The following is a 25,848-nucleotide window of genomic DNA, read 5'->3' on the forward strand; positions in this document are numbered from 1 at the left end:
CTGCCCCTATATCCAATGTCTCCTTCAACCTGATACCTGAGGAGAAGAGCTACGAGGGATAGATGATATCTATTGCTCAGGATTTACGATTGTGCTCTGCCAATTGCATCACTTGATTTAATTTATTGTATATATACTGTTTGACACGTTTTTATTTTTTGCTAAAGCAGTAGAGGGGATGGCGGCTTCTCTAGGATCTAACACGTCCTGAAGCAGACCAACACTATGTCCCAACGCACTGGTGTTGGGATGTCTGCCCCCGGTGCCTGTCCGGGTCAATAAAGCAGTCAAGTTTCAACACTACTATATAACAAATAATTTGAGGATGTCCAATATGTCCATGGCTTGCTAAAGTCAACTGCATCGGGGGTACTATGATGGTCCAGGGGGTGCTGAATCAGAAGACTGGCACGCTAACCTGTTAAGAAGTTAAGTAGTTGTAGTGAATAATGTTTCTGTTTGGAAATGTATAACTCCATTCACACCACAATCCACAATTGGACAATTGGACAACCCTGATTAATGTATAGATAGTGTTGAAAGAATTTTGAGCTTAAATCTTGAACCAATACTTCTGATAACTTTTGGGGCTGTGCTCCAAGAACAGGCTGACATATATATGGCTTATGGATTATATTTAATGTATTCTGATTAAATGATAGGGCTTGCCAGTCCAACCACCTCATATTTTTCATACTCACTCACTCTCTTGTCCCATGTGTCGTAGTCCGTCAGTCTGTTCAATTTTTCAATCTTTTGAATCATTTTGACTAATCCAGTTTAAATACACTTTCATTGTTTTCCACAACGGAACATTTGAAATTGCTATATGCTTTTCTTTCTTTCCAGGGAGTGTGCTGGTTGGACGTGAAGGTGCCCCCTGGATTGCCTGGTACCCCCAATTGCTTCTACGCCATGAACGATACACCCACTGACTCTTCTCAATCTGTTCCGGACCAGACTTCAACTACTACGGTTCCGGATCAGACTACACCTGCACCCACTACTCCTACCATTATGGTGGAAATTGACGAAGTACTGAAGGATGTTGAAAATATAATTCTTTCAGAATACCACGAATCAGAGGAAAATAAAGATTGTAGCAGCCTCCTTAGTTTCTTCTCAGGGTCTACCCCCCTTGACAACTTCCTGTTGACTCACTCGCAGAGCCTGCGCTCAGAGGTAGATATCATTAAGCTCAACATCTGTAACATTCTAAAACTTGATGTGAACAAATTTGCAATCATAACGCCATCTATGGTTAAGAGCTGCCCATCTCTTAAAAAACTCACCTTAGCAGAGGGTCTACTATCCCTGCTTGGCCTTGCAGAAAATGTCTGTGCTGTAATAAGTGGCAAGAGATGTGACCACGAGGTTAAGTCCCCTTCTTATTTGTCAGCCCCCTCCAGTATTCCAATGGGTCATACTACTTCTAACGAAAGCTCTATACACAAGTCCTTAGAAGATATTCAAACATCCATTAAAAACTTGAAAGACAATGATAGCCACCTTAGGACTCTTGACTCCATAAACACCAAGCTTGCTGAGCTCAAAGTTGATATTAACTGTTTCAAAAACAGCAGATCCTCAAACGTATCCACTCCTGACCTGCCCATGCCTCCTTTTATCATAGGGCCACCAGCAGCCTGTGAAACAGACCATGAACAGCTCCTGCTAGATGCACAGAAGCCTTCAAGTGCAGACGACCCAAAGTCTAAGCACATCATGTCTTATTTACCAGAATTCATTGATACAACCTTGAACTCTCAGCTATTAGATTTCCTTGCTCAACAGAACGATGATTTTGTCAAGAACACAGAAAACGGGCATGGAGTTATAAGCTTTGGTGAACGATATGATTACCCCGGGGCAAAAGCTGCTAAGCCCATATCAGAAGACCTGCCTGAAGTTCTTGCTGAACTTGCCTCAAGGATAAAGAAGCTTTGCCCTGAAACAGTTATTAATCAATGCCTGATCAACCGGTACAATGATGAGAGCAGTTTTCTCCCTAGACACTCGGATAACGAGAACTCGCTTGTGCATGATAGTTCGATTTTCACTGTATCGTTAGGAAGCCAGTGTTCAGTTAAGTTCTCAATGAAAGGATCAGAAAGTGGGGAAGTCATTGAGACAATAGAGGGACGCAGTCTATATATCATGAGCAAGCAGTCTCAGTTCCTCTGGGACCACAGAATAGATAAGAGCAGTGAAAGGAGGGACGTGAGATTCAGTATAACGTTCCGCTACGTGAGCAGCAGTAGCAATGCAACATTGATTATTGGTGACTCAAATACCCGGTTCCTCCGATTTGGTGCTGGAAAAGGGACATTCGGTCACAAACTGCCTGGAAAAAGACTTGAATGCTTCACAATAGATCAGTTAGACCCTGCCCTTTGTGTAGGATATAAGAATGTTGTAGTACACTGTGGTGTAAATAATATTAAGAGGGGAGGGTGTGATGTTAAACACTGGGCTAATGAGCTGACGAAGAAGCTCACGAATATTTGTGAAATTTGTCCTTACTCTAAAGTTATAGTTTCACCAATCCTACCAACTAGGTCCTCCTGGCTAAATGAGAGAGCCATGGAGTTTAATAGTATATTGTTTGGGTACTGTAATACCAACGCTAGAATAGGAAATTTAGATTTTGATAGTTTTGTCGATGAGGAGGGTCTACTGAACAAACAGTTTTGTAGGTACAAGAAGCCGGATGACCCAATCCACCTGGGGTCAAGCGGTATCTTCAAACTCTCCCGGGCAATTGCCCATAAGATTCTAGGTAGCCCCGTTGATGGGAGGTTGTTCAGTGATGTTACCAAGGCCCAAAATAGATTTTCCCCACGTTCTCGTAGATCTGTAATCCAGTCATGGTAGTCAAACTGATATGCGAAATCTGCTGCTGTTGCAATAGACCTGTGCGTGCTGGACATCCATTTTTGATTTGTCAGATGTGTGACAAAATAATGCACAAAAAATGTAAAACTGATGATAACATAACCAAATTTCGAGGTGCAACATATTGCAAAATATGCACTGATGCCAATGATATTGTACGGTACAACCCTTTCTACCAAGCACCACACTTTGCAAACAATGGCCTCATTGATGATGAGCCAGTTAATTATATTGAATCTATCTACAATAGCTCAAAGATTCTTGAAAATTGCAAAACATTCTCCATAACTGAGTTGAATGCTACCGTCCTACCTAAAAATTCAGCTAAATATTTGTCCAAATTATTCCTAAATATTGATGGAAATGCATCAAACTTTGACAACTTTGCAGTTGAGCTGTCTTGTATCGACCACAAATTCTCTGTTATCGGTCTTGCAGAAACAAATACTAATCCCGAAAATGGAACTCTGTATCAGCTTAACGGATACTCCTCCTGTTACCAATCACGTTATTTTTGTCAAAAGAAAAACCAGTTCAAGGGTAAAGGATCAGGAGTGTGTCTTTACCTGCACAACTCCTTTAACTTTAACAAAATCCCTGGCTTATCTCTCTGTAATGAACACATAGAATCACTGTTCGTATCCATCACTAGCTTGCAAGACCCAACTGTTGTAGGGGTTATATACCGTCCCCCAAACGCATCACTTGAACTGTTCAACGAAGCATATGAATGTATTCTCTCAAAACTGAATGGCAAAAAAGTATATATTCTTGGTGATTTCAATATAAACATGTTGAAGGACCCATCTCCATCAGAGGACAAATTCCAAGAAATAATATTCAACAACGGCTTCATACCAACCATATCAGTACCAACTCACCAAATGCCTGGCTGTTCCAGGACCTGTATTGACAATATCCATACCAATGTAGTAGATCAAACCCTTATTTCTGGTGTGATATCTGACAAGATCTCCCACCATCACCCTATATTCACTCTTATTGAACTTTCCCCTGACTCTGTGCCAACACCTGATTCATCAGACAAAATTACTATACACTACGACTGTAGTAATGCTAACTTAGAAAAGCTCTGTCTTGAAATAGAAAACGATGTAGATAGGTTCCACCACAGCTGTAACACATTTGATTCTTTCATGCAGTTATTTCAAGAAAAGATAGATTTGTCTTGCAAACTTCTAACTCCTAGAACCACTAAACGTAACAGCATAACCAACCCTTGGATTACCCAGGGCCTAATTAATTCCATCGATAAGAAAGCTAGGTTGTATTTCGAATGGAAGAAGACTTGTACATTAAAACTACCTGACGGGGACCCAAACAAGCACATCTACTACAAGGAATTCGACAAGTTTCTCAAAAGGTCAATAAATATGGCAAAGGCTATGTGCTATACTCAAAAATTCGAGAAGTACAGCATGAATTCGAAAAAGACTTGGGAAGTTATAAATGAACTCCGTGGTAAAAATTTGTCTAGATGTAAGGACGATTTTGTCATAGATGGCCAGAGAGTTACTTGCAGACGAATAATTGCTAACAAATTTTGTGAATATTTTACATCTCTTGCAAGTAATCTCAATAAAAATGTATTGTCAAACAATAGTATTTCTCTGGAACCAGTAGAATCATTTGCTCAGTTCATGTCTAATTCAGTATCTGACTCCATATACCTAGAAGAAACTAATGAAGACGAGATTGTCGAGGTCATCAGAGATTTTCAAAATGGCAAGGCGAGTGACATACCTATAATCGTTGTAAAAAAATCGGCAAAGCTCATTGCTGGTACCTTGGCCAGGCTTTACAACACATGTATACAAAGTGGTACATTCCCAAGTATATTTAAAACTGGTAAAGTTATTCCTATTTACAAGAAAGACAATAAGGAATGCATTGAAAATTATCGGCCTGTATCAATATTACCTTTATTTGGAAAAATCTTTGAGAAGATCATTTACAAACGCCTTTATAATTTCTTCACATCTAAAGGTGTACTAACAGACTCACAGTTTGGATTTAGAAAAGGCCATTCTACCACTCATGCTCTACACAAATCTATAGACTCCGTTACAAAGTCTCTGGCTAGCAATAAACATGTATTGGGCATATTCATTGACTTGAGCAAAGCCTTTGACACCCTTGATCACAATATTCTTCTAAGCAAGTTAAATTCCTACGGTATTAGGGGTTCAGCACTTACCTTACTTAAAAGCTATTTGACTAACAGAAAGCAGTATGTTATGTATAACGATGTACCATCAGTAACAATGGACGTGAAATTTGGAGTACCACAAGGGTCAATTCTTGGGCCACTACTCTTCCTACTGTATATGAACGATATAGTAAACTGTTTTTCAGACAGTGAGGTGAAATTTGTACTTTATGCTGATGACACTAATATCTTCATATCAGGACCATCTAGAGAAGCAACATATAAAAAAGCCAACTTAGTACTTAAACATGTCTCGATTTACATGAAATGTAATCTACTTCATATCAACATGTCCAAATGCTGCTACATACATTTTAAACCTGCCTCTGAATATGATGACACCTGTGCGCGGACTAGACCATTTGCTAACCTGCTAGATGAATCTAGATCAATATTCATCGATGGTAAGGTTATCACTAAAGTCAAGGATACCAAATTCTTAGGTGTTGTTATAGATAGTAAGCTAAACTGGATTGCCCACATGCACTACATCCGTAAAAAGCTGCGGACCATGACTGGTGCAATCTGTAGAATCCGGCACTCTATACCTGCTGAACTATACTTGAAAATATATAATGCTCTTTTTGAATCACATCTCAGTTATGGTATAAGTGTTTGGGGTGTTGTCATCAAGGAACGGTCCAATGACAGTCTTTTTATCACTCAGAAGCACTGTATAAGGATCCTTTTTGGTGATCTCGACTCATATCTAGATAAACAATCAACATGTGCAAGAACTAGACCATATGGTATGCAAAGATTAGGCCATAAACATTTTGAAAAGGAGCATACAAAACCCATTTTTAATAGACTAAAAATTCTTACAGTTCAAAACTTGTTCAAGTACCATTGCATTTCAGAATTCTCTAAGATTATCAAGTACCACTGCCCATACTCCCTTTATGAGGCCATCAACATTTCAAACCGTACAACGAGTTTAACGGTTATTCTTCTTAATAAATCAAATACTTTTTTGTTCACTGCAGCCAAGCTTTGGAACACTGTTCATAAAAAAATTCTAACCTCAAGCAATTGCCTAGAAACTTCCATTAACTTGATAAAATTGAGAACCAAGGCACTATTATTACAAGTACAGGCTGCTGATTTAAAAGATACTTGGAATCCAAACAATTTTAAATTGCAGTAATCTATTCTAATCGCAGCAGCACACACTTAACACACTTAATATTACTATCATGATTGTATTATAGACTGAAAAGCTCTCAGATCAATTTTGGGCGTTTTTAACCACTTGTTGTAATGTTTTTAATTATTTAATATCTTAACTTAACTAAATTTTTATTCAGATCGAATTAACAAATAATATTTGATAATTTATTCGATAGTTTAGTCTGATATTGATATTGACTATATTGATATTGTTATTATTGAATGAAGTTAACTCCAGACGTACATAATATTACTTCTTTTAACAAAGGGACTTGGAGTATAAACGACCAAGTTAGCATACATTTTCAACCAACCAAGAATTCTGGAGGCAAAGGTGGGTGCGTAAACTTTATGGTCTGTACTCTCCGATCCTGTATCACCCAGGATTCTTTTCGACGTTTTTGGTAAAAGGTATATACCTTCTAGTCAATCTCTTGCTACTCCAAGTCCCCCAAGATTTCTAAACTAAAGTTCGTCCTAGTTATATTATATTATATAAAATATATTTTTTGTTTGCTGTAACTGATACTAAATAAAATTGTTGTTTTCCTGAAATTGTTGTTTTCCTGATTATGTATGTTATGTTGAGCATTCTCAACCAACAAATGTGGGAACTCCCACGAAAGACCAAAACAGATCTAAAGAGACACTTAACAACATTGGAAAATAGACTTCAATTTGTTTATATAATTTATAAAGCGTATATTATTGCCCACGTTAAGGGGCCTGTTAATAATTTATTAAATTATTAGCTATTTTAGATTTAATAATAATAATAACTGCTGCTGACTGCTGCTAACTGCTGCTGTTGCGTGCGCCACTAGCAGCAGTTAGCAGCAGTATATGACATGAATATTGAATATTATTAAGCTTACATTGTTTATAGGGCTTTATATTTATAATTAATACAGGGTGGCCCAAAAGTGACTACCCACACGCAACCTTTTAATAACTCACGTAATTCGTCTTCAAATTGCACCAAAATTTCAGAGATTATAGATATGGGTCAAACTTAGATTTCCTGAAAGTTTTGTAAGCCACGCCCAATTACAGTGGGCGTGGCGTGACACTCCCTCTTTTTCACTATTGTCTTCATAAAATGAGAACGCTTTAAGCTAAGAACTCCAAATTTTTTGCACACATTTGGCTTGATAATTTAAAACCTTTCCCAAAGTTTCAAGTTCATTGTTCAAAATTTGGCTGAGTTATGACCATTTCAAAATTCATCGGATACGTGATCCGAGCACTCAGTCAGTGATCTCTGCACTTGGTTAATGGCCTGTTTGGCTCACATGCACCGCTTGATTGGTTGCAGGGCTTGTTAGCCCTGCTAGTCACAGGTTCGTTCCTTACAATCAATAAAAAGGAATGAACTATCCATTGAATCATCGAAAATGGTTCACTATCCTCCCTATACTGCGGAACAACGATTGTTTGTCTACCTGAACAAAGAGAATGGGGAGTTCTGCCCTCAGCTTAAACGACAATTTCAAATGAAATTCGACCGACCATCCCCTTGCCGGAATAGCTGCTTTGATATGCATCACAAGATCAAGTTCACTTTAACTGCAAAAGACGAACTGCGAGGACCGAAGAAAACATCACCATGGTTGTTTGTGACGTGATGGATACACCTAAAATTGGCACCCGAAAACGAGCTCCTGCCTTAGAGTTAGACCTCAGCAGAACATCCCTTCAACGAATCCTAAAGCGAGATCTTTCTAACCGGGCCTGTCGGATCACAAAGAAACACCAACTTTTAGACCGTAATTCCTGATTTTCCTGAAAAGGTCACGATCTGGTGCGCCATCAGTTCTCGTGGAATCCTAGGACCTTACTTTCACGAAGAATTTTGTGTTATCCTGTCTAGCAAAGTCATTATCGGTATCCAATCAATCATGATCAGGTCGTCATCTCCTCAGTATGTTTGGTAAAGCCTAATGAACCTCATTAATACACGCTAACGCCTTACTCTTGATCAGATTGGGTGACGAGATCACTGATTGAGTGCAGAGATCACTGACTGAGTGCAGAGATCACTGACTGAGTGCTCGGATCACGTATCCGATGAATTTTGAAATGGTCATAACTCAGCCAAATTTTGAACAATGAACTTGAAACTTTGGGAAAGGTTTTAAATTATCAAGCCAAATGTGTGCAAAAAATTTGGAGTTCTTAGCTTAAAGCGTTCTCATTTTATGAAGACAATAGTGAAAAAGAGGGAGTGTCACGCCACGCCCACTGTAATTGGGCGTGGCTTACAAAACTTTCAGGAAATCTAAGTTTGACCCATATCTATAATCTCTGAAATTTTGGTGCAATTTGAAGACGAATTACGTGAGTTATTAAAAGGTTGCGTGTGGGTAGTCACTTTTGGGCCACCCTGTATAATGACATCACTGTTCCTACTGCACAAAACTGTACCAAAGTCCTATTGCACTTATTAAAGTGTAAGAGCTCCTCTTGGACATTACATTTTTAATCGATCCATCCCATTATGCATGCTCTGATGAAACAGCTGAAGGATCATATCGACATAAACTTCGTCGTATGGAATGGAAAATGGTCTCGAAAAGTCGAAAAATGTGACTAAAATTGTTGTAGACTAAAAATTTGCGAAATTTGCGACTAAAATTATGGTAACCAAAATTATGGTAACCAAATTTATTGTGAACCAAATTTATTGTGAACCAAATTTATTGGCCCCAAGGTATTCAAAATTTAAAGTTTAAAGTACTGCCACACACCCACACCTCATGGGGAAATCCCCAATGATTATGCAGGCCCTGTACCGCACACAGGCCTGTATAATTATCACCTTACAAGTACATGCCACATTTATTAATTACCAAAGTTATTCTTTGATTGTTTGAAATCATTAAATCGTCCATGCGGCGCAGGCTGCAGGGCCTTGCAAACATAGACGCCAAACCTTGGGCTTGTGATCAAGTTATGGGCTCCTTGAACAGCTGCGCGTCTGCCCAGCTCTAGAGCTCAACCACATTTCAATTAATCAATTGTCTAGATCACTTAAGCTTGCAAAAGCTGTAACATCTTAGCAAAATATAACTTGCAACAGCCTCATACCTTGTCATGAATAATATCGAAACTACCTCTGTGATGACATCTTTCTCTGGGTGCAAAAGGAATATATATAGTATAGTATAGTTTTCTTAGTTTTATAGAAATTTACAAGTTCTATAGAAATCTATATATGGATTATAAACATTTAATTTGTGTTTATACCTATTTTAGAAGAGATTTTAAGGGGGCCGGGGGGGGGGGGTCTTCATCAAAATTCTCTCGAAATCGACTTTATAGTTGTTTCTGATAGAGGGGAGTGATATCTATCAGCTTCTTTTGGTCCCATAGAAAAATATTGTTCCTAGCCAAAATTATCGCCGGTCAAAGGTCAGCGCTTATGTGTAATTGTATTGCGCGAGCAATTTTCAATCGCGCGTTCTGAAAATCGAGTCTAAAAATCTATCTTCTCCTACATTTTTTGAGCAATCACCCTCAAACTTTCAGGATATGTTCTTAGGATCAATTAGAAGAGAATTCTAGAGCCAGAATTTTGAGATAGGCCTTTAAAGATTTTTAATTCGATTTTGAAAATCTTGGACCTCTAAAAATCAAGGTCCAAAATTTTCAAAATCAAATTAAAAATCTTTAAAGGCTTATCTCAAAATTCTGGCTCTAGAGTTCTCTTCTAGCTGATCCTAAGAACATATCCTGAAAGTTTGAGGGTGATTGCTCAAAAAATGTAGGAGAAGATAGATTTTTAGACTCGATTTTCAGAACGCGCGATTGAAAATCGCTCGCGCAATACAAAATTTACACATAAGCGCTGACCTTTGACCGGCGATAATTTTGGCTAGGAACAATATTTTTCTATGGGACCAAAAACAGCTGATAGATATCTCTCCCCTCTATCAGAAACAACTATAAAGCCGATTTCGAGAGAATTTTGATGAAGACCCCCCCCCCCGGCCCCCTTAATAGAATGTTAGAAGTGCAGTGGGTCAGTTTCAGACAAATTAAGCATAAATGACATAATTGCCATGTCTGAAGTGGTTTGTAAATGGGCCATTGTTAGCCCCAAGCGTTCCTCATTCCTGCCACTCAGCATCGCCTACTGTAAAGTAACCACTTGCCATAATAAAAATATTAACAACCAAATATTGTTTTAAAAATAATTATATACAATCACCAAAGAATATTTCCTCAAGTTTACTTCTAGTTAACTAATTCGTGGTTTAAGCTCTTATTTTATTTATGATTGAAGGAATGTAAAATATAACTTATTGTTTCATTGAAAATTTATACGTTTACACAACTATAGAAATAAATTTAATATTTGCTTTGGTTTTCAATACTGCGAAGAAATGATTAAAGGGTGTAAAAATTGACAGCAGGCTGATTTTGAGGTTCAGATAAAAAATCACTGTCCTAATTCGGCAGTAAGGTGCAGCCAAATGTCTTAAATTCAACCAGACCAATGATATGTAATCCAATAATACGCCCACGGCCCTGCGAAATTTCTTGTTTCATTTATTAGGTTCAAAGACTATGATTGAAGTTATAGAATCATTTATCTGCAGATTGTATTGAGATTTATCCAATTCTTTATCCTCAAGGAGTAATTTCTCAGTTGGTTGGCTAAGGTTTTGACCTGATCTGAGGGTTTTAATGATTTCATGATTTTATGATCATCTGCATAACCAATAATGGAGAAACTGTACAATGATCTGATTTTATATACAAAAGATATTGAAAAGTGATGGACATGAAACTGAGCCCTCAGTTATTTTGTGTCGACGGAAATCAGTTTTTCGTCAACAACTCCAAACGTATTGATTCATAACTTGTATAATAAATATGTTTATTGCAGTTAGTTCTGGCACATCAAGAAGTGTCTAATATTTCTCTATCAGAAGTTAGCAAAGTTGGGTATGCACTTGGACAAAATCAGTTTTGAGCCAATAACTATCTGGGAATACATATTGTACTATCTAAGTTGCATAGTAGTGTCCGAATTGCACTGATTCTAGCCCGAGTAGTGTTCGAAAGGGCGCCCTGTTTTGACATACCTCCTGAGCCGGTACTCATTTCCTCTCTGAGCTAGCTAGTGTATATCAGTTTCTTGTTGGTGTTTTGTCTGTGTTTGTTTGTCCGTAGTAGGAATTTACTATAACTTTGGAGACTGGGTGCAGTAATGTCCCAGAGGGTTTGTAACATCATGGATGCTGACTAAGCTTACCTGATCCTCTCCAACTTGTATTAGTACACTACTTCATTCACACCAGTCATTTCACTACATTAAACTGATTGAGGTTATGCCCTTTGTACATGCTGAAGCGATATGCTATGATGAGTGGAATATGAGTTAGGATCAGTTTGGTCCGTTTCATGGCAAAAACATTTATTGATTTTACTATCTACATTGATATATCATACTATGATTATTTTTTATCACTTCATTCGTACATATTATCTATCTTATGGTCTATCAAAATTATTGTTCAAAAATTTGCTTCATGAACATCAATTCTCAGCAATGTTTAGAAGTCAGCACATCATCAGATTGTGCAGTGGTGGAGCAAGGTTTAAAACATGTAGTAGACAATCTTCCTCAGTTGCTGAACTGCATCACCGCAAACTTGTTGAAGTTTCCGGTCCCCAAAGTTCAAATCTTCTGCAGGTAATTTTCAATCTCAATATTTTGATTGCCAAATAATAGTTATCAACAGACTGAACCAAATTTGTACTGAAAGTACCTTTTCTTAAGAAATGTCTATTGTGTGCCAGGTACTTGCAGAACAGCTTTTTAAAATTGCCACGACCCTTCTTGTGTTAATATGTTGTAATTTTTATAATTTAATCTGCAGGGTCTATTTACCAACGACATCAACAATTTATCAGGAAGTCATTCCGCACTGTACACACATCTTCTGAATGTTCGTGGTAGAATAATGTTTGATAACATAATCTATCGACATGAAGATACGTACTTAATTGAGGTGAGTCACAATTATCTCTTATATTAAATATTGATTAGTGCTTTTCAATTTCATTCAATAAATTTTTTGCATTGCTCTATTGCATGTTTGCATAATGTCAGCCCCAATTGTGATTAATTTTGGGAGCCTGATAGATTTGTCTTTAATATAAGCGTACAGGTGCCGATTATATGTAAGACATCACTTAATGTGCTGTATGAATGAATAATCCCATTGCATATAATTCAGGTTGATGCAAGTTTGGTAACTAAATTCTTGAAGTTCTTATCAATGTACAACATCAGAAGCAAAGCCAAGATAGCTATCAGAGATGAACCAGTTTATGTTTCTTTTATACCTGGATCCTCATTACTGTAAGTTAAACTAAAAATTGTCGAGAAATGAGGTTATTGTTAAAATCATAATTGAAAACGTTTTTGGCTTTCCTTGCTTGTTAATAAAATTGTCGAAGGGCATTAATTTAATTAAGGGCATTATGATATCCTTAAATATGTTCGCTTACTTCCATGATTTATTATCGCAATTATCATTAATTGAAATGTCACATATATCTCAGGGATGGTGGTTACATTGATCCTAGACTGCCTCTTCTTGGTTGTCGTCACATTGGTTCCCCACCAGAGGGTGCTTCTACTGTCAGTCTTTGTAAGTTTTATCAACTATATTTATTGATTACCCAATGATCAACTTATTTTAAATTTAAGTCAACATAATACGGAAAGCTGTAATTCGAATATGTCCTACCGGTAGGACATATTCAAAATTTTCATTGCATCAACGTTTTCTCCGGATAAACTGCTTCCAGTACCTTGATGGCGATTTGTGTTACTCTCACCGACCTCACTGATTGGTCACTGGTAAAAATTTCAGTCAAAACCGCAAAATTTCGGTCAATGGGATGGCAGAAAAGCTCCTCTTCAAAAATTTTCCAAAGTCTCTTTTTATATTCTGATGATTTTCCGTTTATCAAAGCTTTCTCTGGTCAAAAGTTTAATCAAAATCGCGAAATTTCGGCAGAAAAGCTTCTTTTCAAAAATGTATATTAAGACATGTGCGGTTATTAAAACACAGTGTCGTTACTGGTGTTGCGGAAATACTTAACATTCGTTTTCTCAAAGGAGATGTGTTCGAGATTGAACTTATCTCCATCGTAATCATCCAACAATTAAATTATAACCATAATCTTTAACACTGACCTAATATCAGATTTTGTAACGAAAACAAGGGTTTTTACCTTTTAGCTATCTAGTACTATTGAATATTGAATAACTAATTAAGTTAATGATGAAAGTTTAGTTGTTTCTGTAAACACACCTCTTTGTACACGGAAGAATTACAAGAAAGTGTAAAAGTAGGGAAACATGCCTTAAAAGGCTTCCCGCTTGTAATGGTTCATCTACTACTTATATAATACGCTGGCAACAATGTTTTATTAATCTTATTCGGCTTACTTGTATTTTCAATAAGTTATCTGAATACAGATAAACTATCAAAATTGTAATAATTTAAGACAGACAATCTAACACTAGATGAGATTACTCATAATGACATGTTCACTTTATAGTATACACTACAGTAGTTGCCCTCACTTTTAAGCCATCGTATGACCCATATATTAGCTCACTACTGCTGCTATATTGTACAATAATAAGCATGATACTTATCACTTAAGCGTCTGTTGCAGTTGATAAGCTGTCATGTTCCTAACATAACATTCAGTTACATTAGATAAGAAGATACTCTAGCAAATGTAACAACGCATTTCTTTTCTTATTTATATAGGATGGGGTGTATTTCACCTGTGGGGTGTTTACCTTTGTCTAAATTATTAGTTCAAGTACACAGTACATTATAATAGTACTACATTAATTTAATTTAATTTTAATGAATAGTAGTAATTAAAAGTTTTGTCATTGGTCACCAATCATAACTATTTATGCATCCATTTCGTGACAGACACCAGATAATTAAAGTCGTCTCCTCTCAGCAGAATACGACCGTCACAGAGTGTCTCTTGGAGTTAGTGAGGGGTCACGTGATATTACCAGTGGTAAAGACTTCCCTTTTGAGCACAACCTCGACTTTCTGAACGGAGTTTCTTTTTCCAAGGGCTGCTACATAGGTAGGTGGACTTTTGTATGTGAATGGTTGCTGGGACTTTATAGCATGAAATTAGGAAACTACAAAATGAATGATCCTTTTCTTGAAGCATGATTATTTTCTAGCTCCTTAGGAGCTCTTTAATCTGTTATTTTACACAGAGGACAACTAATTTAACAATGCATCAAATATTTCTTAATTTCACGTAATCAAGTCACGTGTCTGACTCAAATCACGTGTCTGACTCAAGTCACGTGTCTGACTCAAGTCACGTGTCTGACTCAAGTCACGTGTCTCACTCAAGTCACGTGTCTCACTCAAGTCACGTGTCTGACTCAAGTCACGTGTCTGACTCAAGTCACGTGTCTGACTCAAGTCACGTGTCTGACTCAAGTCACGTGTCTGACTCAAGTCACGTGTCTGACTCAAGTCACGTGTCTGACTCAAGTCACGTGTCTGACTCAAGTCACGTGTCTCACTCAAGTCACGTGTCTGACTCAAGTCACGTGTCTGACTCAGGACAGGAGCTAACAGCGCGTACCCACCATGTTGGAGAAACAAGAAAGAGAGTTGTTCCTGTAAAGATGACTGAGAATGTTGAGGATATAGAACTCCCCGCTAGGATCAGTAAAGGTTAGTCGAACAGTAATATAATTAGATTTCTGTGTTATCTGTAGCTGTGAGCTGCTCAATTTTTACTTTGAGTAGACTGACATTTTTAAGCTTAATTATTCCTATCGGAAAGTTTGTCTTCGTTGTAAATATTGTGCTAGCTCGATTACAAAGCGTTGAAAATATGTTCACAGGATCTCGAGCAGCCGGAAAGCTACTCTCAGTTTATGGAAACATAGGATTAGCCGTACTACGTTTTCCCTATTTAGACCAAGAACTCTCAATAAAGGGCTCAGATGTGAAGTTAGTCGGTAGTAAACCGTCCTGGTGGCCTGAAGAATTAAGGTGATGTTTAGTAATACTGACTGTAATGGTATTGACTACGTTTCTGGTGATTTTGTTTTAAGTTATCATTAACTAATACAGCTGTTCACATTTCGGCTTTCGTATTTACTATTCGTTTAGAGTCATTTGTACTGGATTGTTGATTCTGACTTGCTATGAAGTGCAGACTAATTGAAAGTGGAGCAAATTAGGATGATTATAAGATTATATGATTTTGTAAGATTCATAAGAATAATATGTTCTATTTTTAGCTTTATTTTTCGATATGTTTTGATGCATGTTGCTACATTTACTTTGATCCAGTCCAGGGAGAATGGTGTTGGTGTCTAGCATTGTCTGTTGCCAGCATAATCGTAATGGACATTTTGGCAAGTTGGTATACACGTATTGTGTTTGAGATTGTAACGCGCGGAGACATTTTCCGTCTTTTTGAGCTTTCCATGATTTATTTATTAATTTGTTTACGCGCGCGCATGGCGGCCGCTACATTTAATAAACTTCATTCTGACATGATATTCACCTTTAATTCACAAATAATCGGATTTTCGATGCATCAAACATGGAATTGTTTGTTTTAAAGATTTTACATCGTCTATAATACTAAAAACTAAAACAAGGATATGATACCGATGTTCGTGCGACAACTAGCACCTTTTTTCAAGCTTATGCTTCTCAAGCAATTTTATTGTCAATCTTTCATTAAGTTATCGAATCACTTTTCCCAACTTAGTAAGTTTTATAAAGTTACATTTAACTAAAAACACAATCTAGCTACTAAAACACACTTGAGTAGGATGTATAAGTTGTGTGGATTTCTACAGTTCGTCTCATTCTTAGCGATATGTTACTCGGACTTAGCACCGGTAAAAGTCACTGGTAAGTTGTGTTCTTCTTTATTTCTACTGCACTTTAACGTTAAACATTGTGAATTCAGGCTTGTCTATCAATCTTTAATGTTAGAATGAAGAATCGTTTTCTGAATTATCACAAGATTTTTGTCCCTTGCTCGGTAGTGTAGCCACTGAGCGTGTTATATCTCAGTAACAATTGTCTCAGAGTCTCAGTAACAATTGTCTCAGTAACAATTGTCTCAGTAACAATTGTCTCAGTAACAACTGTCTCAGCAACAATTGTCTCAGTAACAATTGTCTCAGTAACAATTGTCTCAGTAACAACTGTCTCAGCAACAATTGTCTCAGTAACAACTGTCTCAGTAACAATTGTCTCAGTAAAAATTGTCTCAGTAACAATTGTCTCAGTAAAAATTGTCTCAGTAACAATTGTCTCAGTAACAATTGTCTCAGTAACAATTCTCTCAGTAACAATTCTCTCAGATGCTCCAATTGAAGAAGAAGCTCCCCTGCGTTGCTACACGACTACTAAGAATGATAGTTATTCAGTTGAAACGTGTAAAGATGGCGAGCTGTGCTGTGTCGGGATGGTGGCATTTCGTCTGGCTGTAAATCAGACTGTTCCCATCACATTTGGTGGTGAGTAAACTCCACACTATAATATTGTCAACATTTTAATATTTATGGTTTATATTTTAGCAGCAATTACTTGCCTGGTTTAGACTTTAGATGATCAATGATCCAGTACTTATATAAGACGGATTAGAGATATTTGCAATATGTCTCCGAACGTCTTAGAGCCTATCCCCCTACTTCAGGTTGTTTTCACGAAACAGGAACCTGCAGTGAGAACGGATGTCTGCACTCAGCACATCAACCCTCAAATGCCTCCATTTGTCTCTGTAAGGGAGAACTATGTAATCGGAACATTACTTACCAGGTAGAGTGTGCTCACAGTGCTCTCAAAGTGTGTGGTTACTGGTATTGTTACCTGGTTACCTGGTTACCTGGTTACCTGGTTACCTGGTTACCTGGTTACCTGGTTACCTGGTTACCTGGTTACTTTGTTACCTGGTTACCTGGTTACCTGGTTACTTGGTTACCTGGTTACTTGGTTACCTGGTTACTTGGTTACCTGGTTACTTGGTTACTTTGTTACTAGTACTGGTATTTTTACTAGAACAAATGGTCCCTTACAACTTAAAACTTTAAGTTAATAATAAACGGGGTCACTATTGTTCAATGTTCACTGAACATGATATTTTCTCCAATCACATTGCACGGTATGACCATCTGACATAATGAAAATTGAAATGTTTTCAGGCCCCCCCTTTGACGGACCCGCCCCCTCCTGCCCCCACAAGACCACCTCCTCCTCCTCCTTCTAAACCAGTCTGGCCTATAGTCGGGGCCGTGCTGGGTTGTGTACTTCTTTGTGGAGCGTTCGGGTTGGTGGCTTACTACATTCATAGGAGATACATCAAGATACACCATCCTTTCAGAGAATGGGAGGTTAGTTTATGGTGACTTTATACACATCAATTAGGTTTATACACATCAATTAGGTTTATACACATCAAGTAAGTTTATACACATCAAGTAAGTTTATACACATCAATTAGGTTTAAACACATCAATTAGGTTTATACACATCAATTAAGTTTATACACATCAATTAGGTTTTCTAGTTTTTTGGGAGTTCACAAATCTTCTGAAATATCCTATTTGTAAGAACACAATATGTTATCAGTTATAAAACACAATTAACAGTATACATTTCCCTTATCCAGAACGGAGAGGATGGTGAACCGCTGGTCGCAACATTCCCGAACGGGAAACCGTTCGGGCCCCAATACGAGCAGGAGCATGAGATTGAAATAATCCGGGACATCGGACACGGTCGATACGGACAGGTACGGTTTATACTCCACTCATTCAAGTTATTGTACTGTTAAGTTAGTCATGTTATTGAATTATAAATCATGTTATTGAATTTCATCTGATAACATTCACTGTCACCCAGAATGTGTTATTTGGAATTTCGTTTGTAAAATTATTTTTTGTATTTAATTTTTGGTACAGTGTTCCGATTTAACGGGCGTGATCATGTATCTACAAACGTAATAACGCAGGTTCAGCAAGCAAAGGTTGGAGAAAACTTCATAGCTATCAAGAAATTCAGTCCTTACGACCGACATTCCTTTATAAACGAGCTGATGATAATGAGAGAAAAACAGGAGATAAACTTGCTGCACTTACTGGGATACATTGATAATCCTCCAAATAACCAGCTGTGGTTGCTCACCGAGCATATGCCCTTGGGTGAGTTTTTAGAAGTTTTTAGAAATGATTTATGTAAGAATGGGACGATGAATCATGGAATGATGACCGATACACTGCAATTCCAAGTTTTATTTCAAACGAATAACATAAATATTCAATTATTATATCGAGAGAACTGAAACAGTTAATCAAGTAACAGTTGATCAATAACAATTGAAACCCCTAGTCGCTCATTGTTAAAAGCTATTAGTTCATTGTTAAAAGCTATTAGTTCATTGTTAAAAGATATTAGTTCATTGTAATGACACCTAGTAGTTCATTGTTAAAATCTATTAGTTCATTGTTAAAAGCTTTTAGTTCATTGTACTGAAACCTAGTAGTTCATTGTTAAAAGCTATTAGTTCATTGTAATGACACCAGGCAACATGAGTGACTACCTGCGGGCCCACACCCTGACCATCCCCCAATCTCTACACCTTCTCAGTACCTTTATCAGTGGTGTCTGCTTCCTTCACTCAGAACCTCAGGTTACATTCTTTTCAAACGGATATTATTGAGGTTGAGGCGAATCCGTAGTTTGAGGTTACGGATACTTTTTACCTCCGTTATCTTTATCTGTGTAATTTAATTGGGTGGTTCACAGTCAATTTTTTAATAGCAGTAAAACTATTAAAGCAGTTTTAACCATCTCATTTGGTTATTACTTTATTATATAATTAATCGTCAATGCCCCTACAGCAAGTTGCACATCGCGACATAAAGACCCGCAACGTGCTGATGTCAGATCACAGGACAGCTAAACTTGCTGATTTCGGTCTGGCCCTGCTGTTAGACTACGGACCTGGCGGAGCTCTGAACGAGAAGGCAGCCCCACCCACTCAAGTGGGAACTGCTAGATACATGGCCCCAGAGGTAAGTTATCTGTTACCCAGGTAACCAGGTAACCAGGTAACCTGTCAAGTTGCTGAGGGTAAACAGTTGCGAACTTATTGATGGTAGTACATATTAACTAACAATCGAACGTATTGTTACGTCATTCTCCATACTCGATATTTTGGTCCCGCCATCTCCCAATCCCCATGGTCGATGGTCAAAGGTCAATATATTTAAGACCCTTCTCCACGCTCATCCCCGCTTACAACCCAGGTTTTGGAAGGCTCGATGTTTTACCGGGAAGCAGAGGCCCACATGAGAATTGACGTGTACGCTTCCTCCCTGGTGATGTGGGAGGTGATGTGGCGGACCCAGCTTGATCAGAGAGATGTTGTGCCGCCCTACTTCCTACCCTTCGAGAGGCAGATTCCGGGCAATCCTTCTCCTTGTGAGATGCAGGTAGGATCATGTTTTGTGATTATATTCTTTTCAGACTTATCTTTTATGGGGCTTGATTGGCTTATTGTTAAATTTTTATTGGATTATTTCAACCCCCACTCCAGGCACTAGTAGCAGTGGAAAAACAGAGACCAGAACTGCGGGCAGGATGGGCCAACCACTCAGTATTCAACAAACTGGAGATAACCCTGACAGAAAGTTGGGATAACGATGAAAACGCCAGGTTATCCTCTAAAACCATCCAGGCAAGGATAATACCCCTCCTGTCAAACGAGAGTGACTCTGAGGTATCTGTGTGAGGAGGAGGAGGAGTTTTAGAGGCTAGAGACTCGCAGTATACTACTCACCATACTCTCAGATCAGTTGAGGTACAGATCATTGCTCGTCGCTCGATCATGGATATTGTCAGGTACATTTCATCTGCGAAATAATTGGAATGTTTTGAACACGGTCAGTACGTGACTAAAGGTGAGATCTGAAGCGAAATTAAATCAGTTATTATCTTGAAGTTAAATCACTGAGTTAAGGACCGCGGAATGGCGTTATGTTCCGCTCGAGACAACGAAAAACTGCTGGCACCTTATTTTTACATTGGCTTTGTAAATAATTGGGCTTTGACTTTTGAGATCTGTAAGACTCATTTTATACGGTCGTTGTAATTTTCACCGGCTTGACTTTTAATAACTTGAATTTTCCTAATTTTCTACATAGCTCTCAAGTTTCCTTTTAAGCCTTAATAAGGGAATAAGGGAATTTGTATAATTACAATTTATGGAACTTATTGTACAAATTTGTAATACTTCCTGAATTTTTACCCTGTCAATATAAACTAAAAATACGGTTTATGTCAAATCCGACCAAACCTCCCCAGCAAATACAGTAATCTCTTAACAGCCTGCACTGTCATTTAGTTATCCATTCTGTGGTAAGTCGCACAACTAAGTGAAGGTTAACCAATCAAACTGTTAACGGCCATATCTCTAATGTTTACATTAAGATACATTTTCATCCGCCAGCTCTACACAATTTGCAAGAGATTACTGTGTTATGTGATATAATATAAACATGGAAATATATTTATTGTAAAGTTTGCTGATAAATGATAATGATGTTTTAACTTATCATTATTTTAAACCTGAAAGATTATAACATGCACTGATATAAATTTTATTTTATGAGATGCAGTATAAACGACATTTATTAAATTGTTTGAAGAGCACTTCATCATCCCTATTATATTTAACATAATTAACACTAAATACGCATAATTAACACTAAATACGCATAATTAACATAATTAACACTAAATACGCTCTCTTAGTGCCTTAGTTCTCACAAATTTGAGCGACGGTTAATTTGAGCGACCCTCTCGTTCAAATTTTTCGCATTCAAATTAATGGCAAATAAATTATACGATTGGCAGATCAGATTAATGACAAATAAACAAGTCCAAAACTCCCGCACAAAGATACTCAAATGTATTGAGCCCAAAGTTTTGGCCGCAAAGTTTTGGGAACTAAAGTATGGCAAATAATTTATTTGTGTGAAATCCTGAACTAACTTACCATTATTCTAAACCTGGAAGATATAATGCACTGATCTATCAATTTTATTTTATAGTACATGTATTATAATAAACGACCTTAAATTCCTTGAATTTTCTTGAAAAACTATTATTAATTGAGTATTATTGTATGATATACAAATATGTCGTCAGGGATTTGAAACCATAATCAAATTTAACTTAATATTCTCTTCGAAATTGTTTAAATGCAATGTTTGTTACATGTTTGTTTGTTACATGTTTGTTTCAAATATTACCAGTAACCAAGTAACATGTTTCGTTTCAAATCATCGTGTTTCGAATCAAAAACATTTCCACCTACTCAATAATTGTTTGATCGATCAATCAGAAAGGTAATTATTCTTTATCACACTAGCCATGGCATTCTTCTCCGAGGAATCATTGAGGAATGGTTTCGAGAGTTGCAAAAGGAACCTGACCATAATTACCAAGTTTTCTACATTCTTCACTATATTTGGTAAGTGACTGATAACACACCAACAATTGATGAGTTTCCATGACATTGTCAGTTCGACAATATCATGGCACATTTTGTTGTTCAACGTATATGCCGATTGCCGAATAGTGCACCCCTAAGACACAAATATGGGCACCCATAAATCATAATGCTACCTAATTTGGTCACCTGTTTTCGTTCTGATCTGTAACCTCCGCAGTGTTGGTGGGAGTAAGTCTCGGTATGTTGTCAAACAAACACTACCCTCTTCTGGCATCATACGCTCTGTGAGTGAACTTGTTAGAGGGGCCTTCTTTAATCAATTAAGTGATTAAATAAATGAATTTCAGTTGCTTTTTCAGGTGTTACTGTTACTGTTATTACTTGTTTATAAACAAGTAATTACTTGTATGTAATTACTAATTACTGTATTACTTTCAAATAATTTAAAATTCGTATAAATACGAATTTTAAATTATTTGAAAGTAATACAGGATTCATACCACCTAATAGGATTTTACCTACCAGTACCAATAATAGTAAATGATGTTTCTATCAGCAAAGAAATAATTATGACACATTACCCATCAGGTTAGTAGCTATAGGAATGTTGGTAGTAGAGCTGGGATTACCAATAGTAGCCAGAATTGACACTTCACAGCAAGAAAACATGAGCTGGTGGAAGGAGAGATGTGGTGCGCTTAACGAACTTCTCACCCCTCTCAAGAAGTGGTAGGTAAATAGGTAACTAAGGTAGCTAGGTAGATAGGTATTAGGTAACTAGGTAGATAGGTAACTAGGTAACTAGGTAACTAGGTAACTTAGTAACTAGGTAACTAGGTAACTAGGTAACTAGGTATATATGTAACTAGGTAACTAAGGTAACTAGGTAACTAGGTAACTAGGTAACTAAGGTAACTAGGTAAATAGGTAAATAGGTAAATATGTAAATAGGTAACTTAGTAACTAAGTAACTAAGGTAACTAAGTAACTAGGTAACTAGGTAGATAGGTAGCTTGAAATACAAATTTTCCTGAGAAAGAGGCTGAGGATATTAGATTTAGTATTGTTACCCTCACAACTCTCTCCTCAGTGTGATATACGCTGTAGTGGGCCTCCCTCTCTTTATCCACATGTCAGTAGCAATGATGGGTGCCATCCTCCTCCTCATTACCGCTCTCTTCTTAGCCGGACAGGTGAAGGTAGCTCGTATGATTATCTTGCTCTTTCTTCAATCATTGTGCGTGTGAAAATGTGTGAAAATGTGTTAAAATGTGTTAATATGCGTTAAATGTGTTTAAAATGTGTTAAATGTGTTAAAATGTGTCAATATGTGTTGAAATGTGTAAAAATGGGGGGGGGGGGGGGGGGGGGGGGGGGGGGGGGGGGGCCAACCATATTAAAGTATATTAAAGTATATCCCCGGGTCAAAATCGGAAAAAATCCTACATTTTAATATACTTTAATATACCTACAATTAGAAGATTTATATTCTTCGTTAAGATTTACATGATGAACTATATTTTTCACTCAGATTCGCAAGATAAGCCTGTTTTAGGACTAGTACATGAATTTCCATCCAGATTGGTCAAAAATTGGCTGACCTATGAGCTTTAAAAAATATGCCCATATTTGGGCATACGCTTTTGCCCAAATTCGCTTTTGCCCAAATTCGATAAAATTTCAATATTTTGTTAATGAGACTAACTCTATGTGAAAGATATAACTCAGTGTTTGTTGAATATAGTGGATACTAAGTAAAAAGACCTCCATGAACAAAATTGGGAAAATTGCACATAATATCTCTGTTCGGAATACTAGCCAAAATGACTTCATTAAAATTGAAATAATTCCATCAGTTTTCAATATTTTTTCAAGAACTTTTTGGAATCGATTAAGAATTGCATTTCAAGCTTATTTTGGGTAACAATTTTCGATGTAGGCCTCCAAGGATAGGGATATATTAAAGTATATTGTAGGTATATTAAAGTATATTAAAATATATCCCCGGGTCAAAATCGGGAAAAATCCTACATTTTAATATACTTTAATATGGTTGGCCCCCCCCCCCAAAAATGTGTAAAAATGTGTAAAAATGTGTAAAATGTGCCAAAATGTGTCAGAAACATGCCAAAATGTGTCGAAATGTGTCAAAATGTATGGCACTGTGACCTGGAAATTGATATGGCTGACAGCTTTCTTCTTGCTGATTTATTGCGCTCTGTTTGTTTCCTGATTACTTAATGATTTTATGTGATTTCGAAATCATTGTGAGATTTGAAAAGAAGCAGTTTTAATAATAGAAACGTTATGCCCATTTCCCAGTAACACAGAATAATAACGACCCCCCCTGTTTACAGTACGACGACTCTACAGTAACAGGAGACTACTCAAACTTAATGCAAGATGACGATGTTGGTCCTATCAGTGGTATCAATTCAGGGGATATTGTTATACCCGTACCCGGCTCAGGTTCCGCCTCTGCTAATATCGATATGGTTAGTACGAAGTCAATGACTTGTCGCAAATTCTATTTCGTATCGTCCCTAGAGTACTGACCCTGGGGCCTGGAGTTACCGGCTTATTAAATTGGAAAAATCGGCTTGATAAAATGAAGTTAATCCGGCTGCTTGGAGTCGTGCCAGTATAGGTCTAGAAGTAGATGAGATAAAGATGTTCTATAATCTTGAAACCGTTTACAGTAAACCTACTTCCAGGTACCGGATATCTCGGAGGGAAATACCATGTCGAAGTCTGAGACAGGGTGGGATATGATGAAAGATGATGTGAATGATGACAACCTTCTCCTCGGCTAAGCGTTCTCACGGACCATCAACACGTGTCAACTGGGTACACGTGCAACTGCGCGCCAGACACGTGTCAACTGGGCACCAAACAGGTGTAACTGCGCACCAAACACGTGCAATCTACTACCTGTCAGGCATTATATTATTAGCGACATTGCTTCATTCGTGAATCGTGATCTGCTATAACGAGACGATATCTTATTATTGTTGTCGAACTGCTCACTATCTTAAACATATATTTTTATGGCTGATCGTATTATATCGTTTGGTAACCGTTTTGACATTGACAATATATTATATAATATGTTCCAGAGTATTTGAGGTTGGGCTGCATTGGACATCATCAGTATTCTCTAATGATGAGGGTGTATTTTTCTAACAGTTTTTCTTAATTCATATTATCTTTTTATCAACCAAGGGGGGAAATTTATCAAAATTCGTGGGTCGAATTAAATGGATTTAACTGAGAATAGGGGAGCTCAGATCATTAAAAATATCAAAGATATTATTTAAAAAAGTATAATAATAGCAGTATCTCATGGGGAGCTAATTACTTGGGGACCAGCGAAGAGAACTTTGGCTCCACACTGTAGTTTCGGGGCCGCAGCATTCAGTAACACGACAAATAGTGCATTGCCATAATTTTAACTGTTACAAAATGTTAAGAAAAAATTATGTTACTGTATTTTTAAAGCGTAGGTTGTTTTTTGTTTGTTTTATAAGCACGCAGTTCCATTATATAATAGATGCATGTTAATGCACGTGTGTATACTTAATAATACGATAGATGCAACTTAGTGCAACTTAGTTAGGTTAGACAACTGTTAACATCAAGGATTCAGATCTAAAGCTTTCGCTTTATTTTCTGGAAGATACGGTTTTTTATATTAAAAAGAACTTTGTACGATTTAGAATTTTAATGGTTTCATTGTTACAAACCTGTAATGTGAACATAATTGACGACGTTAAGGGACCGCGATTGTTTAAATTTAGATTTACTTTGTTTGTGGACTATGTTTAATAATGATCGTGTATCATAATCAACGAGTAATATTTAACCAACAACCCAGAGTTTTCATCGCTTACATATCCGAAATTTTAATATGAAATCCAGTATAATATCTAAATGTAATGAGTCTCTTATCATATTCTGTCCACAATCTAAACCAAGAATTACATTTT

The 25,848-nt window shown here is 37.2% G+C and overlaps 4 protein-coding genes across 5 annotated transcripts in view; all 4 read left to right on the forward strand.

Annotated features, from left to right (window-relative positions):
* The window catches only part of LOC134819555 (dnaJ homolog subfamily C member 9-like), a 114,755-nt gene that overhangs the window by 2,806 nt on the left and 86,101 nt on the right, over positions 1 to 25,848 (forward strand). The gene's annotated exons all lie outside the window — the stretch shown is intronic.
* Positions 296 to 25,731, forward strand: LOC134819556 (uncharacterized). 2 transcript variants are annotated; one of them, XM_063829551.1, is made up of 7 exons: positions 296 to 322; positions 21,777 to 21,880; positions 22,080 to 22,146; positions 22,451 to 22,591; positions 22,953 to 23,061; positions 24,220 to 24,357; positions 24,577 to 25,731. In XM_063829551.1, the coding sequence occupies exons 2-7, from the start codon at positions 21,781 to 21,783 to the stop codon at positions 24,673 to 24,675; spliced, it is 654 nt and encodes a 217-aa protein (XP_063685621.1). In that variant the 5' UTR covers positions 296 to 322; positions 21,777 to 21,780; the 3' UTR covers positions 24,676 to 25,731. The 2 variants fall into 2 exon arrangements, with proteins under 2 accessions (XP_063685621.1, XP_063685622.1); XM_063829552.1 differs by having other exon boundaries at positions 22,953 to 23,055.
* On the forward strand, positions 11,855 to 16,046 carry LOC134819716 (putative transferase CAF17 homolog, mitochondrial). The gene is made up of 7 exons (XM_063829811.1): positions 11,855 to 11,996; positions 12,184 to 12,315; positions 12,544 to 12,668; positions 12,872 to 12,960; positions 14,303 to 14,437; positions 14,935 to 15,048; positions 15,222 to 16,046. The coding sequence occupies exons 2-7, from the start codon at positions 12,268 to 12,270 to the stop codon at positions 15,374 to 15,376; spliced, it is 666 nt and encodes a 221-aa protein (XP_063685881.1). The 5' UTR covers positions 11,855 to 11,996; positions 12,184 to 12,267; the 3' UTR covers positions 15,377 to 16,046.
* On the forward strand, positions 16,164 to 21,573 carry LOC134819257 (activin receptor type-2A-like). The gene is made up of 10 exons (XM_063829083.1): positions 16,164 to 16,248; positions 16,707 to 16,862; positions 17,042 to 17,163; positions 17,547 to 17,735; positions 18,014 to 18,136; positions 18,356 to 18,545; positions 18,927 to 19,033; positions 19,245 to 19,418; positions 19,653 to 19,838; positions 19,943 to 21,573. The coding sequence occupies exons 1-10, from the start codon at positions 16,167 to 16,169 to the stop codon at positions 20,135 to 20,137; spliced, it is 1,524 nt and encodes a 507-aa protein (XP_063685153.1). The 5' UTR covers positions 16,164 to 16,166; the 3' UTR covers positions 20,138 to 21,573.

The sequence above is a fragment of the Bolinopsis microptera genome, chromosome 8 (genome assembly GCF_026151205.1).
Source record: "Bolinopsis microptera isolate Bmic1 chromosome 8, MBARI_Bmic_1.0, whole genome shotgun sequence".
NCBI lineage: Eukaryota > Metazoa > Ctenophora > Tentaculata > Lobata > Bolinopsidae > Bolinopsis > Bolinopsis microptera.

What these genes read in the sequence shown, in the direction of transcription:
- LOC134819716 (XM_063829811.1), top strand. Translation starts at nt 12,268, where the DNA reads ATGTTTGATAACATAATCTATCGACATGAAGATACGTACTTAATTGAG. An exon ending in AAGATACGTACTTAATTGAG is followed by an intron (nt 12,316 to 12,543) that starts GTGAGTCACAAT and finishes CATATAATTCAG; the next exon opens with GTTGATGCAAGTTTGGTAAC. An exon ending in CCCCGCTAGGATCAGTAAAG is followed by an intron (nt 15,049 to 15,221) that starts GTTAGTCGAACA and finishes ATATGTTCACAG; the next exon opens with GATCTCGAGCAGCCGGAAAG.
- LOC134819257 (XM_063829083.1), top strand. Translation starts at nt 16,167, where the DNA reads ATGTATAAGTTGTGTGGATTTCTACAGTTCGTCTCATTCTTAGCGATA. An exon ending in AGCACCGGTAAAAGTCACTG is followed by an intron (nt 16,249 to 16,706) that starts GTAAGTTGTGTT and finishes CAATTCTCTCAG; the next exon opens with ATGCTCCAATTGAAGAAGAA. An exon ending in CACCGAGCATATGCCCTTGG is followed by an intron (nt 18,546 to 18,926) that starts GTGAGTTTTTAG and finishes TAATGACACCAG; the next exon opens with GCAACATGAGTGACTACCTG.
- LOC134819556 (XM_063829551.1), top strand. Translation starts at nt 21,781, where the DNA reads ATGGCATTCTTCTCCGAGGAATCATTGAGGAATGGTTTCGAGAGTTGC. An exon ending in TCTTAGCCGGACAGGTGAAG is followed by an intron (nt 23,062 to 24,219) that starts GTAGCTCGTATG and finishes CCCTGTTTACAG; the next exon opens with TACGACGACTCTACAGTAAC. An exon ending in CCTCTGCTAATATCGATATG is followed by an intron (nt 24,358 to 24,576) that starts GTTAGTACGAAG and finishes ACCTACTTCCAG; the next exon opens with GTACCGGATATCTCGGAGGG.